This window comes from Camelus dromedarius, chromosome 1 (genome assembly GCF_036321535.1).
Source record: "Camelus dromedarius isolate mCamDro1 chromosome 1, mCamDro1.pat, whole genome shotgun sequence".
Taxonomy (NCBI): Eukaryota; Metazoa; Chordata; class Mammalia; order Artiodactyla; family Camelidae; genus Camelus; species Camelus dromedarius.
The window spans coordinates 50675672-50693799 of NC_087436.1; the positions used below are offsets into that span (position 1 = coordinate 50675672).

Below are 18128 nucleotides of genomic sequence, written 5' to 3' on the forward strand. Positions count from 1 at the left end.
TACACTATTGGGAGATAAGATTTGCAATTTCGTATTATTGACAAAAGGTAATGTAATTTAAATTTAGCTTCAGATTATTTAGTGGGGACACATCTTAGAAAGTCATGAATTTTTAGTCTCTCCACCCTGCTAAAGGTATTTTTTGATTATGCATGATTTCTGCTGATTACCTAGCACTTCACCTCTTCCCATCGCCCCAAAATTGCCTCATATCCAGCCCCTGCTGTGTCACTGGTGAATTAATCTTATCAAAATATGGCTTTTAAAATGTTACTTTCTTGTTCGAGATCCAATGAGGATCCCCGTTACCTATTAAGTCAAATCTACGCTTTTGTCATTTTTAATTCTGCTCTACCTATCCAACTACGTTCCTACTGTTTTCCTGGTATATACCTTTAAAATATTCTCAGCCTCAGCTGCACCCTAGAATTACCTGGGGAATTTTTTAAAATACTCATGTAGGCACTACCTTAGACCGGTTAAATCAGAACCTCTGGGAATGGAAACCATGGCTTTACAGCAACATAGGGTTTGCATTATAATCACCTGGGATGAGAGCAGGCAAGGAAGAGGGTGTGCTGGAGTGCAGGCGTGGATAGCTTGAAGTACCTTCTCGGTCAGTAATGCTGTTTTCCTTCTGCCCTGCCCCACTAAATGCGGTCCTTAAGCCATTTGGATGGGAACTACCTGAAGCCTCTTTAAAAGGTGGATCCCAGGCCCTGCCAGATTTATTCAGTCAAAATTTTCAGAAGTGGGGCCCAAAAAGTCTTTTTAAAAAAAAACCAAACAAACAAACTTACTATATCAGAGACTGAAACCAATTAGCTCTTTTCTACACATTTGTTGTAAATTATTTACTGAAATAGCTGGAGACATAGGCCACTATCATATCTAGATGCTTTCAACAGTCACACCGGTACCTAAAAGAGAGCTGTCCTAGCTAAGTAAGATTACTACAGAGGTAATTATTGTTTTAAATAAGAGAAATGATTGAAACTGGAGGAGAGGGAAAACCGTTTCCTGTCTACCCATCTTAGGTTCATTGGCTGGGGCCCTGTAAATCAAACTGACCAAAGACATTAACAAGAGAAAAACAGTTTATTAGCATGTATGAGACGCTTACACTCAGGAGTACTCAGTGATGAGTGACTCGAAGGAGTGGTTAGAATTGGGGCTTATATAGCATTGTAGCAAAGAACAATAATTTTGTAGAGAAGTGCAAGGCAAAGGAAAAGGACTTTGAGCTTTTCAAGACAGCAAATTATGGAAAGGCAAATATATGAGCAAACTCTTGTTAAATGAGGTTTCAGCGGTTTGTTACATAGATTCCGCTAGTGCTGTCCCTGGGCCAATAACGGTTCCGGGTTGTCTCAGTGGTTAACTTCTGTCTTTCCTGATAGAGAGGGGAGAGGGCCAACTTTATAAATTTATGTCCTACTTTAAAAAGCAAATAGGAAACAACAAGTTCCTACTGTAGAGCACAGGGAACTATATTCAATACCTTGTAATAGCCTATAATGAAAAAGAATATGAAAAGGAATATATACATATATATGTGTGTGTGTGTGTGTGTGTGTATAACTGAATCACTGTGCTGTACTCCAGAAATTAATACATTGTAAACTGACTATACTTCAATAAAAAAAAAAATAATGAATAAAAAATAGGTAAAAGCAAATAGGGAGAAGGCAGAGAACTTATCTTGTATCTGTTTCTTCTCAATTGCCTTCAGATCAAAATAATCTTTATGCCACAGTGGCATAGTTTGGGGTGACATATTTGGTACTCGAAACTACAATAACAAAAAAACCACGTAACTAGTTAGTACATATTTTCTCAGAACTGTGTGTGAGGAAGGGCTTTATATGTTGAGTAGTTTTAATATAATTTTCTGCACAATGTGCTAACAAAGATTTTTTTAATTAACGTTTCCTAAATTCTGTTTGCTATGGGGAAAAATACAGTTTACTTATCTCTCTATTATGATATTTCAAAAAAGCTAAGCAACAAATAAAGACTTTTCTAAGAGCAATTTCAAAAATAGTTTATTTTAAGATTTAATCTTAGAAATAGCATTTGAGAAGGGGTAAGTCCCCTGCATTCATTGTAGTAAGATAAGATTCTTGACTTTAATTACCAAATTCTTAAGTTACTCTATTCTATACCTATTAGAGCTACTAAAATCAGCATACATTTATTATTAACAAATTAAGCTCTTATATGGCAATTTGAACACTAGATCTGTCTACTTACCCAGCATATAATACAGTAGAACAAATTAAATCTGATTCATGAATTTTATCTTTCATATTATATTTTAGTAAATAATAAAGTAAATTTATACTAAAGTAAACATAGAAAACAGTGCACAAATCATAGCTTGTGCCTGGTTTGAAATTTATTCCAGTAATATGCGTACCTTTCTCAATGTAGGCCCATTTTACTTGACATTTTAAGTCACATATATTTAAGAATGTAGAGAGCAGGAAATATCTGTGAACTTTTCTATATAATTAGATGCTTTTTGTTGATGATTAAAGTCTGTATATTTATGCAATTAGGATTCCGTATGAAGTTTTTCTTTTTATGTATTTTTTAGGCTCCACAGTTTTTAATGTCCTCAAGGGAGTTTTGGAAGTGATCATTGGTATGGCGGCTGGATTGCTTCTCGGATTTTTTATTCGGTATTTTCCAAGCGGTGACCAGGTAAGAGAAATCTGTGAGAAAGTCGTGCTCTAAAATGTCACTGGAAAAACGTTCTGGAACACTCCCCTGAAAGCTAATGTGAAGGATGTGATTTAGAAAACAACCCCCCATTTTAAAACCGCTTATTGCAGTATCGATGCTGTCCATGAGATTTATAAAGGGAGCTGGATGTATAAGATTTTAATGCAGCCTGGGAATTTTTTTCTCTAATTTATATTCTATATACTTCAAATTTCACTGTAAAACAAATAACATCAATTCTTGAATAATATGATGCATCTTTTTATTTATTAATTTTTAATTATTATTTGTAATACTCAACTAAATCAAGATATAAAATGGCTCATTGGGCCCCCTTTTTTAGAATCAAAATACCCCAGATTCTAATACTATCAAATAGATAGACCTTAACATTTCATTATAATGTAGTCCAGTATTTCTCACTAAAGATATCAAAGTTCTTTATTGTATACAATGATTTCTTAATAAGAAGCAAAGGTTTTGTTTTCTTTTACCCTTCTAAGTCTCTTAGAATAGGTAAATATATAAAAGTCTTTTTTCCCCTTTAATAATTGGCATTATTTTGAGATTTCAGAGCATTTTGAATGCAACTAGAAGCTTAACTAAAGTAGAACATTATCACAATGTATGTTGCTTTGAATTTTTATTGTGCTCCAAAAACTCCAAGTGAAATTGTCTGTGAAAGATTTTATGAATATGTGAAAGAAAATTATAGGATTTTCTAATTAAGCAACAAAATAAAGAGAAAAATGATGGCTCACAGTTTGTTTCTTACTATGTATTAGATGATGTGGTAAGTACAGTGGTTCAGTATAGCAGCCACTAGCTACTCGTGGCCATTGCAGATATAGAAACTTCCGCCATCACTGAATGTTCATTCTGTTGGGAAGTGCTAATCCAGTCCAATCCACACAATAGCACATGAAGAGAGTACTCTTAATATGATCATTTACCAATGAAGAAATTGAGGCTTAGGGAGAAGTGACTTACACAAGGTCACATAGCTGGAAAGCCATGAAGCTGGGAATGGACTTGGGTAACCCAATGGCAGAGCTTGCATGCCTCCAAGCCAAATACTTCTAAAGGCCTGCCTGCCTTCTAAAAGGATCAAGAAGTTTAAAAGGCTGAACAGGGAAAAGTAAAGGGAGAGAGGTGCACATTTCTTAGACTAAAAATCAGCGACAGCAAAAAACTACTGTCAGCCTACAGCCTCTTAAAGCTTCTTGGTGTTTTCAAGGATTTAGAAAGAAAAACCAGGAGAGCATCACATTAAAGAATAAACAAAGAGCCTAAAAATAATGGAGATATTACATCTTTAGCCTTCTTAAAATCCCTGTGCTTTTGGAAAGGAAGAAAGCAAGCTTGAAGAGACTAATAATGTGTCCAACTACATACGCCAGTGGTGTAAAAGCTAGAAGTTAAGCTCTGGTCTGACCCCAAAGCCCGTGTGTATTTTTCTGCTGTTTCATTTAGCCCTGTGAACTTCTGCTTTGATAACAGCAGAGAAAAGTGACTGGTGTTTCTGGAAGAGAAAGTGACATTTGTGCATTTGTGCTAACTCTACTTTTATTAAGAAAAAGAAAGTAAATGTATGTCATGCATTTATGTGCACAGACAGACATTTTTTATTTTCTACTAAGTCCTGAATATGGAAAAATCAACTGATTAAAAATCTTTTGCATGAAATAATTGAGCTAACCAACCTCTTTTCTCCTCAAGGACAAACTGGTGTGGAAGAGAGCATTCCTTATCTTGGGGCTGTCTGTGCTGGCTGTGTTCAGCAGCACGTATTTTGGTTTCCCTGGATCAGGAGGACTGTGCACGTTGGTCATGGCTTTCCTTGCAGGCAAGGGATGGGCCAGCCAAAAGGTGAATTCATTTAAAATTTTTCTGCTTATGAGTACTTTCTGATTAGGTTAATTTTTTCTTTCCAGATAGTTTCTTAACGTCAAATTAAAAAAGTTATTTAATCATAAAAGCTATTGTCTATGCATTAAGGGTATGCCCAAGTGCACACACGCACATCCTTTCCTCCTTACATGCCAACCTACAACTCGGTGTCTCCACCTAAAACATATCATGGTCCTATTTCCATGCTGCCTTCCTTATTCTTTGAAAGGGCTGCAGAGTATTGCATTGAATAGCTCTGCTATACTGTTTAATCAGTCTCCTACTAATAGACATTAGATTGTTTCTAATTTTCTGCTAAGACAAAGTGCTTCAATAAAATGCCCTTATATATACTGTATTTCATAAGCTCTAAATACTGTTAAGTCGAAGAAGCACTATTATTTTACATGCCACCAAGAAGGAAAAAGAATGCTGCCAATTAAATTATGATGTAACATCCTAATTTCAGAAATATTAAATTGTGAAAAAAATTAATTATAGCGTATCATTGAGTTTGTAAGATACATTTTCTAGAAATAGGATTGCTCTACTGAAGATGTAGATCAATGTGTGTGCATTGATACTTTTGCTAATATCGGTTTGCCTTTTTAATTCTCACCAACACTATGGGAGAGGATTTGCTTTTCTGATCTGAGTGTTTTCAGTCTTCAGGTATTTTGCTAATCTTATGTGTGAAAAATGTACGTCATTGCTGATCTGATCTGCGTTTCTTTGTGAATGAAGCTAATCATCTTTGTATGTGTTTACTAGCCAGTTTGTTCAAAAGCCTGTGCCCATTTTTTATGAGATTGTTTGATTTTTCTTACCAATTTTCAAGATCATTAAGATTATCCATTTTCTTAGGATGTATTATGGAAATTAGCTGGTTGCCATTTATTTATTTTAATTTCAAGATACATTAGAACTTGACAGGATCATATGCTGTTCTGCTTAATGAAGAAATTAGGTGTATGTGACCTAAACTAAATGCAGATATGTCATTTTGGAAAACCTGAAGACCACTGCTCAAAATAATTAAGCTTAATATAATGTCATATAGAAACATTGTGAGGGTTATAAATTTTGAGATTAAGTATGTAATCATATTTAATTATGTGACGCTCTGCAGAGATACAATAGAGACAGAATTTCCTTGTGGGTAAACAGCATTCAGGTAGGAGGCTCTTGTTCTCTAAGAGTGCGATTATCAACTTAGAGCAAGTATAATCGTGACCCGTCTTGCTTTAGCAAAGGGAGGGATTGGTAGGAGCTGCCTTGTAGGGGCAGGGTAGGGGCTCCCATTTCTTACACAAGGGGAGCCTTGTGTAGGAAAGGGTACTGAAGCCAGAGGAAAGTGGGCTGAGATGGATTGGGCTTTGAGGGAAAAGAGAGAGTCCTTTTGAAACCCTGCTCTAGGCACCAGATGGGCACCTAGGTTTGCTGCCCTGTCAGGAGGCTTGACTATAATGCTTGTTTCAGGTCTACTCTTTTTTTCAGCGTCACGTATATTATTCAATTCTACTTCCTGATTTCAAATAATGTAGCATTCTGACAAGAAAAAGGCTAAAAAGTAAATGAACTTCCTCGTATAAATCGGGTACTCTTATCGTCCCTCATCTCTCATAACTATTTGCTCTTATTAAACCTTTGTTTTTACGTGGCTTCACTTATTTCCACAAAGGAAACTTTGAAAAAGTATTATCATTTCCATTTTATAGAGACTGTAAATCAGGAGAACTTAAAAAACATGTCCAAGGTCACAAAATTAGAAATTGGCACTGGGATTTAAGCTCACATTTGACTCGAGTGACTTGTACTACCCTGTAACACAACTGTAGCATTATTGTACAGGGCACATTTTTATATTTTGACATCTATTTGAGTAAGCCATATCAAGTATACTAAAAACATTATACTTCTAAACTTTGCCATTTAAAATTAAGTCTCAAAATTTGTAAATGATAGGATTTTAAAAAACAGTGAAGAGGAAGCCATATCATTTGGAATAGCATAAAAGAGTAGTTTTAGCAACAGGAAATCAAGGGGGACACTAATCTCCATGCAAGTGGGGATTAGCTGTGGGCACAGAAAGACAAAGAAAGGAAACTTTGATGAATTTCAATGACACTGTTCTGTAGAATATAATGTAGGTTGTACAGAAAAGATTGTTGTAAACCAAAACAAAGCAGCTGTTTGTCTGCATTTGTCATAACTTTGCCTGAATTGCCTGCACCCTGACTGATTACGTAGAAGGTCAATGTAATCCACAACCCAGAGAAAAAGCTAAGTACATTGGTTTTCATATTTACCTCTGGCTACTCTCCTGTGTATATCTCTTTATACACACACACATGCACACACACACACACGGATGCCCCATAATTTTTTTAAACCATTCCCTTATAATTAAATATGTAGTTTATTTTCAGTCTCTGCTATTTTTAATTATGCTAAAATACATTTTCTAATCATTTCCTTAGGACATGATTCAGTGAAAATTTGGAGTCAGATAACAACATTTTGAGTTTTTTTGCCACATGTTACCAAACAGCTCTCTAGAGTTGTATCCATTTACTTTCTACCAGTAATATATGAGGTACCTATGTCATTACACCCTCATCAGCTTAGAATAGTTTCTCAAACTTGAGCATACGTCAGAATCACCTGTAAATCTTGTTAAATTAGATTTCTGGTTCCTGCTCCCAAATTTCTGGTTTAGTTAGACTATGATGGGGCTTGAGGATTTGCACCTCTGCAGTTCCCAGGTAATTCTAATTCTGCTGATCTGGGGACCACACATTGTGAACCACTGGCTTAGAAGATTATTGTTTTTACTCTAGCCATACTGAGAGGTAAAAAGTGGTATCTTGTTTTCTTTTATACTTCTTTGATTAATAATAAATCAAACACATTTTCATACACTTAACCATTTGTTTGGGTTTTTTTATTGTTCTTTGATAGGTCTTTTTCCATTATCTTCTGAACTTTAATTGATTGATTATTGATCTGTAGGATACATACATATATCTATATACACACATTTACATATATGAAATTAGCTTTTTATGCCTTTTTATATTCTTTTCAATTTTACACACTAATATGTACTTTCATGTGATCAGAACTATGAATCTCTTTTTAGGATCTTTTCTCAATAGTTTTTTTTTCCTTAAAGTTCTCTTTGCTAGTGAAATTTTATATATGTTTTTTACTCTATACAGTAACCTTGAAAGGTAGATATCAAACCATTTTACAAATGAGGACACTAAGACCTTAGAGATGCTAGACAGATTGCCTAAGGTCACAAAGCCAGTAGGTGGCCAACCCAGGATGAGAACATACCATTTGAATGTATCAAAATGGTTCCCTAAAAAAAGGACGGAAAATGAATCTTCACTGAATTAACTATGTGGCAGGCACTCTCCATATCTTTTCTAATTTAGTACTTCCAGAGTCGCCAAACCAACATGTCCAGATTTTGGATTTCTTTTTTTTTTCCTCGTTCTGTTGTATAGCGTCAGGTCAAGAGCTCAGACAGCTTGAGCTAACCTCCAGTCTACAATTTAGTAGCTATATGACCACATGCAAGTTATCTAACTTCTCAGTCATCGATCTCTTTATCTCTCAAGTGGGGAGTGATAATAGCCAGAATTTCATAGAGTGGAGGATTAAGTGAAATAATCTCTATAAAGCAAAGTCCTTAGTCATAGAATACACTCAGTGAATAATAGCCCTTATTATTTTTATAACTACCTCCAGAGCAGTACATAATAAAAAGCACAAAATTTAAGATAGGAATACTGGGATTCCAATCACCATTCTGTGGCTCTTGAGCTGTGTAATCCCCCAAAAGTCACCTACCTTCTCTAACACTCAGTTTCTTCGATTGTAATGTGGAAAAAAATAATAATCACATTTAAAGAATTGTTGTGGCTATTATATAAATGGAAATGAAATGCTTGTATACTCAACAGCACTATAGCAACTCAACTATTGTTGAGTTATACCTTGAAAAGCTAAAATGTTTCATAAAATTTTATTTGTGCCTGTAGGTTCTGACATTATTTCATGCTTTTCGGCTTGATTCTTCCATACGGTCATTAATATTGCTATTTGTTGTATTCAAATGCACTCACCTTTTTTAAGCCTCTATTATCTATTTTTTTCATCTGTTTTCAAATCCAGTGCTTCTAGAGGCGCTGTATAGTTGTGGGATTTTTTTTTTTCCCTGATATATTTTGGATCCTCTGAATCTTGAATTGTTCTAAGAAGAGAAGTATCCACTTAAGTAGTCATTTAACTCATGATGAAACCTCCATTTCTCTTAACTTTTTCCTTTTGTCCATTCTTGAAAGGGGTTTGTAATTTTGAAGATTCTTACTATTGGTGCATACCAATAAAGTGACCTTAACTTTTCAATGGACGACACAGTCTTCGTACCTCTGGGCTCATCTTTTATATTTAACTTATTTGATAACTCCATTTTCTTTATAAACAAATTCATTTTGGTTTTGAAGTTATGAAAAGTTCATGGGAAGATACATTTTGATTCTTCTCTCATTCTTAAGTTATACAGTTTATAAGCCCATGTCTCATGTTCAACTAGTCTAAAGTGTTATAATCAAAAAGCAAATCATAGCCTTCGTCTGCAGTTTAGAAATAAAAATAATTTGGTAGAGAAAACTTTTTAGGACTTCTGAGTTCTGAGTACATGAAATATTTCTGAGGATGGTCCTTAAACAATTAGTCCTGGCAACAAAAGGCTAAGTAACCTAAAATGAATAGAATTGATTTTGTTCTTTATGGCTATGGGTATCAACTAAAATCTGAGCTTTACCTATGATATATTCTAAAAATTAAATTGAAAAGTAAAATTTAAAGATATTTGGAAAGGTGGTGACAACTGGACCCGTTTTGGTAGAACTAGTCTTTGTCATTAAAAGATAGAATATCTTGGATGTTTTCTAATATAAACTTCTCATTTTACAGATGAGAAAAATGAGGTGCTGAGGACAAGTTAGTGGGTGGCAGAATTTGAACCTAAGTCATTATCTGATTCCTTTTTTTTTTGTTAACTGAAGTAGAGTTAGTTTACAACATTGTGTTAATTTCTGGTGTACAGCATAGTGATTCAGTAATACAGATATATATATTCCTTTTCATATTCTTTTTTGTTATAAGCTATTGTAAGGTATTGAATATAGTTCCCTCTGCTATACAGTAGGACCTTATTATTTATCTATTTTATATATAGTAGTTAGTATCTGCAAATCCCAAACTCCCAGTTTATCCCTCCACCCCACCTTTCCCCACTGGTAACTATAAGTTTGTTTTCTACATCTGTGAGTCTGTTTCTGTTTGTAAATAAGTTCATTTGTGTGTTTTTGTTTTTTTTTAAGATTCCACATACAAGTTAAATCATATGGTATTTTTCTTTCTCCTTCTGGCTCATTTCACTTAGTATGACAATCTCCAGGTCCATCCATGTTGCTGCAGATGGCATTATTTTATTCTTTTTTATGGCTGAGTAGTATTCTATTGTATATATATATGTGTGTGTGTGTGTGTGTGTGTGTATATATGTATATATATATATATGTGTGTGTATATATATATATCTTCCACAACTTCTTTATCCAGTCATCTGTTGATGGACAATTATCTGATTCCTTATGATGTAGAAACATAACTTCTTTCATGATATAGGAATAGAACTATATAAATAAGTCAGCTAACCCCTCACATATGCTATCTTTCAACATTTATAAGCTAAGAAGAAATAGAATCTTCACTCTAATAAACATATCAGAAATAGTAACTGAAGAAAATAGAGAAACAATGAAATCCCCCATGTCAAAATTCCATACATATATGGAAGTGCAGATCCTTAAAAACGTGTAATTATAAGTGTAAAAGTGTTCTCCAAAAATATAGATTCTTATTAGTTTATTAAAAAAAAATTCTGTTCAATGTAAATTCTTAAGCACTGTAATGGGTACTGATAAATTGCCTTCTGAAAAAGGCATTGACAGTTTGTTCTTTTACCAATTAGTGAGAGTTTGCTTACAGTCTTACAAATACTTTGCCTTATTAAAACTTTTTAGTGTTTTTTCCAATGTGATTGCCCTTTTCCCCGTCCAAATATGGTGGTATATTATTTCAATTTGTGTTTCTCTGATTACTGAGTTGTAACATCTTATGCTTTTTCTTCTTGTGTGATTACTTGTATATATGCATTGCCCATTTCTCTATTAGGGTTTGTATCTTTTTCTTATTGATTGGCTATTGCTCCTTATTCTGTTACCCATAGTACAGGTATTTTCTCCTGATTTGTCACCTTTTTTTAATGGTTTATTTTTCCACAGACATTTTAGTTTTACATGGTCGATTGTGTCAGTCTTTTCCTAGGATGTTTGTGTTATGTGTTATAAAGTTATGCTTTTATCAGTTAGGGTCTTGTAAGGAAAGAGAAATCACATAGTAACTGGAATAGGGAAAGTTTATTATTAACCATCCTGGGAATCCAATAACAAGGGACTGGCTTGTAAGATATAAAGAGACCCATAAATAATATAAGAATAGCAGCTGTAAACTCCTAGGGCTGAGATAAAACCTACCCTTCCACGTCGTCACCCCGCCTCACTACTTCCACCCCCAGGGCTGAGAATCCAGACCTTGTTAGAGCCTTGGTTCACTGGGTAGCAGAGAAGTCACAGTGGTGCCCTGCCTGCAGAATTTGCTGGAAATCTGTGCTCCAAACTTATGGGAAATCCACCGTCTAGGGTGCATGGGGAGGTATACTGCCCAAGGGAGTTACTTATGAAACCACCCTAGGAGTAGGCTGGAAGAAGTTGCTGGCCACTGGGTGTTGCTGGCCACCCTGCACTGTAGGGACCTGGCACTTGGGAAACCACCGAGACTGCAGGAGCCTGGTGCTGAAGGATCTTGCCAGGAGGAGCCACAGAAACCTGGAAGCGTGCCTTCTCTTGCACTATCTTTCAGTGCCTTCTACTGACAAAATTGAATAGGGTGCCAGCTGGCAAAGGAGAAATATTTAAAGAGCCCAGCCCCACTTTCTGCAGAGCAACAAGGAAAGGAGGATTTGGAGCCAAAAAGCAATAAATTAATAACTGGCACAGCACTTTGTTATACCTGACTTTAATTTTTGTGCATGATTTGAGATAACCATAAACAGTAATTTTTACAAAGACACAATAAAATTGGAAACAACTTAAAAGCTTATTAATAAAGAAATGATTGTATAAACCATGGTACTTCTGTACCACAGTTGCAGCAATAATGAGGTACATATCTAGACATATGCACTAATATAAGGTCTTTAATTTTACACTGTTGAATGAAAATTAATAAAATTTCAAAGTATGAAATAATATAATAAATATAGTAATATTAATTATTATAATACACATACACAGATTGTATATTCAGAAAAAGAAGTCCTCCTAAAAGTTACTTTATAAGACTCTTTTCAATTAACATTTATTTGCAAACCAACACTAAAGCACCTCATGTAATGTCTTAATTGTGTTAGAAATATTTTTGTGCAATTTTTTGCTCTGTTCTAGCTAACTTCTTATTTATAGGCACTATAGAGAGATAAAAGCTATCTCAGGTCGAAATGACTCAAATTTCAAATTAGTAAAATTCTTAGAACTCTCAAAGTCATATGATAAAAATTCTTGTGTGTGTGTGTGTGTTTCCTTTAGGCAGATGTTGAAAAAATTATAGCAGGAGCCTGGTACATCTTTCAGCCCCTTCTCTTTGGATTGATTGGAGCAGAGGTGTCCATTACATCTCTCAGACCAGAAACTGTAGGTAAGAATTTTTTTTAATTGAAGTATAGTCAATTTCAATGTGTCAGTTTCTGGTGTGTAGCACAATGTCGCAGTCAAAATAGTACTTTTGCTAAAATCAACTCTTTTCATATTCAGCTGAAATATCTGTAGTAGGTATATGTTCAGTAGTTCCCATTGTCATAATTATCTAAAAATTTAATAATGATCTAAGTCTCTTAGAGTAGTTAGAAAATAATGTCTGTCAACCTAAAACAGTAAATTTTATATCTTTAATATTGTTCCTTGTAAAGAAAGTGACACTGCTAACTAGCATCAAGAAAATGCAGGCCTGAACATTTTTTTTCAAGGATAAGAATGTCCATCTGGCCTTATCCTGATCAAGGGCCAGAATTTTAAAGATAACTAGTGGGTCCTATAATATATACCCATGGAACAGAAATGTTTATTTGTTCATTCATTCTTTTATTCATTCACCCATTCAAAATCCATCATGTTAAAACTCTCTTAATTCATAACACTACACAGAAAAATTTAATTTACACACGTATACTCATAGTTTTCTCCTTTCCTCACATCACAGTATTCTTCCATCCACACTAGGGATCCCATCCCCTGCCAACTCCTGGATCTCATGCACAGATTCTGCCCTTTTTCTCATGTGTCTTCAAATATCCTTGTCACAGCTCTCTCCTCTTCAGAAGTTAAACAGACTTTAATCTCTCCCATCTTAAACAATGTCCTTCCATTCTGATACATGCTATAACGTGGATGAACCTTGAGGGCATTACACTAAGTAAAAGAAGCTGGTCACAAAAAGGGAAATACTGTGATTCTGTTTATGTGAGGTAACCAGAGTAGTCAAATTTATAGAAACAGAAAGTAGAATGTGGTTGCTAGGGGATTGTGGGAGGGGGAAATGGGATTTGTTATTTAATGGGTCCAGCATTTCAGTTTTACAATATGAAAACTTTCTGGATATTTGTTGCACAAAAATGTGAATGTTTAACTTAAGGCTTACTGACGTGTACATATAAAAATGGTTATGCTGGTAAGTTTTGTTGTGTGTTTTATCACAATCAAAATTTAAATAAATATGCACACACACACACATATAAAGGATATATATATTTGAAAGATGATACTTTCCTGCTATTAAAGCAAATATATATCCATTTCACTTCCCCCCTCACCTATCACTCTCTATATTCCTCCTTTCAAATTTTTCCTAAAAGGGTACCTATATTCCCCTTTTCCACTTCAGCTCTCATCCTCTTCCTCAGGTCATTTTAGTTTAGCTTCTGCCCCATCACACAGCCAACCCTGCTCTCACCAAGGCTGTAGTACTAAATCCACTGAATACTTATCAGTCTTTATTTTACCTGACCTTTCAGCAGCATTTGCTGCTCCTGACCACTTTAAAACATATTCACATTGAATTCTGGAACTTCATATTTCCCAGTGCCTTTTGAGTCTTCCATTACACCATATGTGGCTTAAATGCCTCTCCTCCTCAGAGTTCTTTGCAGAGCTTTCTATGCTTCTCTCTCTTTATCACTTCTCTGAGCCCATCTACACTCAGTGACTTTGATTAAAAACTATGTAATTCCAAAACCTTTGTCTCTAAATCTATATATCCAATGGCTGATTGGACATCACCCCTTGTAAAATCCCACAAAACTTCAGAGTCAATGTGTCTAAAACTTCCTCATCATCTTCTCGCCAAACCTTTAGTGTTCCCTCCTGGGAATGGTATCATCTCCTTTGCATCTTGTACTTCAGCAACAAATACTTTCGAAAGTCCACCAACCTGTGAGAAGTATCCTCCAACAGAAAACCACAAAACTTTTCTGTAAAGAAATCATACTGCAGATTTACAGTAGAGCCCCCAGCAATGTCTGTCACTGGTACCAGCCAAATAACTTGAGAAAGTTACTTATCCCTTTTGAACTTCATTTTTTTTTCAGCTGTAAAATGAAAGTAAGTACCCCACAGGTTGTAAGGATTAAATAAATTAATATACTTGAAGTTTAATGGAGAATCTGGCACAGTGTAAACAAATGTTACCTTTTTAAAAATCATCCTGTTACTTACCAGTCCCCTCAACAGTGCCCTTCTCAGGTTCAGTGGCCTGCAGCAGCCAAGTTACAATCCTTTATTTTGCGAATCAGGATGCCCTTATCTTTATCAGCAAAGTGTTCTAAATGCTGACTGAATGAAGTAGCTGTACAGGACAGCCGGGGTTAACAGGCTGTCGCTGTACACACCAGTATGATGAAACAGGTGTGGGCTGCCAGTGTCTATTGTGATTGGGTCAGTGCACCACCAGCTCTGTTCTGGTTGGCTGATTGCCTCCATACTGGCTCATAAATATTTTGAGTATTACCTCTGAGCTTATACTCTGTAAATAATTCTTGACCACTTTGGTGAAAATATTAATTTTTTTCCTCTTCTATGCCCTCTTACCAGTATGTTCATGCTGCCCTTATTTTATAGTGTATTAATTAGTTGTTTATGTTCCTGTCTTCCTGTCTTTGAAGTTCATAGAGGCAGAGTCTGTACATTATGCGTTTTTGTATACTGGTACTTAGTCCACATACTGCCATGAATAGTCATCATTTAACAAATCCGTGTTAAGTAAGCACATGAAAGAAAGTATGGTTCTTGCTATAATGCATAAAAGAAGTTACACTCAAATCTCCTTTGTAGAAATTCAAATACATTTCTGTTTGTAATCTAGGGGAATACTCTAGTTTCTCTTCAGATCAAATAGATCTTTTGCCTTTTACTTTAAAAAAAAACTAGGGGAAATACTTTCTTCTAAACAATTGTCTATTGATCCTTAATATTGATGTTTTGATAAATGATGCCTAGCCATTTTGTCTCTTTAACTTTTAAATGTTTTTAGATTTCAGTTGAAAGAATTTCGAGTCAATAACCATGACATTCAGTTTTTCACCCAGTATTTCATTATGTCTAAAAATTGAATACTTCTTACAGGCCTTTGTGTTGCCACCCTGGGCATTGCAGTATTGATACGAATTCTGACTACATATCTGATGGTGTGTTTTGCTGGTTTTAACATAAAGGAAAAGATATTTATTTCTTTTGCATGGCTTCCTAAGGCCACAGTCCAGGTAATGATGGATTTTAATTCCTATTTTATATGATACCTTGAAATTTTGAATAAAAGTCTTGTTCAAATTTGGTGAAAATAAGTAAATGGAATTTGATTTATGAAAAGAATTTATACTAGTCTACTCTTTAAAAGTTGTATTTTTGGTGTATTGATTCCTTAAATATGACAGCTCATTTAAGTTTCTTTAGCTCATCAGAGTACAATTAAAACCCCAATAAATCTCTGTACTACTAGAAAGCAGTAGTAGCAGGAGGGAAGAGTTTGGATTTTTACCAGTCAGAGCTCTCTGAATCATCCAGAGAGATAGTTATTAACTCATTTCATTTCAATATCTTCAAAGAAGAGAGTGAAACAGAAATAGCATGGCCCATCTTAGCATTAGAAGATACTTCAGTGTCAATATGATTGATGATCTGTTATGCTTGACCACAGCCTTTATATATAATGGAGAAAGATTTGTTGAGAGACAACTCAGAAAATACTTCATTTCCTAGATTATTAGTTGATATTAAATTTTTCAAATCAGCTGAGCCTCCTGCCAAATGTCTCAATCCCGTGACCCAAAATTTGTGCACTCTAAGGAACAAGGCACTAACAGACAGGTGCCTGAAAGGATTGCCCAGGTGTTTGGTAGCATATCTATAATTGCTGATTAAACTAGAACTATAGAGGTTATCATTTGTTGCAAATGTAACATATCCCTGATTGTACTGTGTATTTCTGACTAATTATAGCAAACGGGATTTAACTGTTTTATCCTTGATTATTTTGCAGTTATTTAAATCTGTAAATTTCTGGTTCATGAAATGAAAATCAGATGTTCTTAATTTAGGAAGCTTAAAAGGTTGTGTATGCTGCTCTGTAACTATATTCCAGATTTTGTGTGTCTGTGGAGTTAGTTATTATTCCAGAGAAGTTTTTCTTTCAATCTTTCAAAAGTGTCTGAGACATAGTGGCCAAAAATGCTGTGAGGTTAATATAATACATAAGTGGAATAGTTTCTCCCTCACAATGTCTCCAGCCTCCACACTACTTCCGATAACTTTAGTAGGTAAATATCAAAATAATCACTCTAGTAACTTTGGTATGAAAGATTCGTTTCTAAGTGTGAAAATTTGAAAGATGGTACTTTCCTGCTAGTAAAGCAAATTTTAAAATGGAGGAGGGGGAGGTAATAGCTCAGTGGTAGAGTGCTTGCTTAGCATGCATGCGTCCTGGGTTCAAGCCCCAGTACCTCCATTAAAAAAAAAAATGGAATAAAATAAAATGAGGAGAAATTATCTAGGATGTGTTGAATAATACATGTTCTTGAGCAAGTATTGTATAAAATTTTCTTTTTTCTTTGTTTACCATTGCACAAGAAACAAGACTTTCTTTTGTATTTTTTTCCATATTAATGTTCTTCAAACTTTTTCTCTATGACCTATTATAAGAAACATATTTTAAAGGACAACTCAGAAAACATACAAATGCCAAAATATACACATACACATTTATACACACAACAGAGAACTGAAAGAGAAATATACATTGTGATGTGTGCAGTTCTTGCTGAGAACTCATAAAATGTTGACTTTGTTATGGTATTAGGTAACCTGCAATAACAGAGAGCCTTCAAACACTGGGACTAAGTGAGATAGGTTTTTATTTCTCCCCCAAGCAACAGTCAAGCATGGGCATTCCAGAGCTGGCACGGTGACCGCGGTCCTCAGCATGTGCCTTCCATCCGTGAGTCCAGCTTTCACCATTTCTCATCCAATGGGAAGGGGGAAAAGGATAAGGTAGTAGTGTCCATTTCTTTCCAGGGAATGATGACAAGTAGCATTTTTCACTTTCACTCACCTCACAGTGGCCAGAACTTAGATACATAGCTTCAACTAGTTGCAAAGAAGGCTGAAAAAAGGTCTCTAGTTGTACAGCAGTGTGACCAGCTAAAATTCAGGAGTTCTATTAAAGAAGGGAAAACGGGCATTCAGATATTTTTGGGCAATCAGTAGTCTCAGCCATTGCATCTCATCCACACTGATACTTTCTGTTCTGTGTCAGTGTCCTAGAGGCCAGCCTTGTTGCATTCTGTGGAATAAGGGGATAACCAGATTGATTGACATATTTTTTCCCATGTGTACTGATAATTTTGCATTTTGTCTCTAAAAGAAAATAAGTTTTTATAACACTTTCCAGTAGGTAAATTTTAAATAAAACATTTCACCAACTCCTAAGGCAAAGAGTTAACCAAATATCTAACAAGATTAACTTCAAGTTTTAAAGGTACCTACCACTTTCAAGTTTCTGGATGTTTAACAATGAGTTTAAGCTCTAAAGCAAAAGATAGTCTCGTGTTTTTTCAGTTAAAACTTCACCATCTTGCAGTAAATAACACTGCATTTTTTTCATCTTGTTCTTTCATAATTCCAAATTCCTAAAGAGGAAAGAATGAGATGACCGGTAACATTCATCTTTACGCTGGAGGAATTTAGCATGTAGAATCATGTTATAGTTAACTAATATCTGAAATCAGTATTTGCCTGTGTTTTGAAATATATTTGCCTGATATTTTT

At 35.0% G+C, this 18128-nt stretch overlaps 1 protein-coding gene across 4 annotated transcripts in view; it reads left to right on the plus strand.

The window, feature by feature from the left end:
* The window catches only part of SLC9B2 (solute carrier family 9 member B2), a 45831-nt gene that overhangs the window by 22010 nt on the left and 5693 nt on the right, over positions 1–18128 (plus strand). For all 4 annotated transcript variants that reach the window (XM_064484508.1, XM_064484515.1, XM_064484514.1 and 1 more), the window contains 4 exons: positions 2600–2706; positions 4447–4596; positions 12345–12453; positions 15432–15568. In XM_064484508.1, the coding sequence (XP_064340578.1) occupies positions 2600–2706; positions 4447–4596; positions 12345–12453; positions 15432–15568 (503 nt within the window). The remainder of the gene's footprint in view (positions 1–2599; positions 2707–4446; positions 4597–12344; positions 12454–15431; positions 15569–18128) is intronic.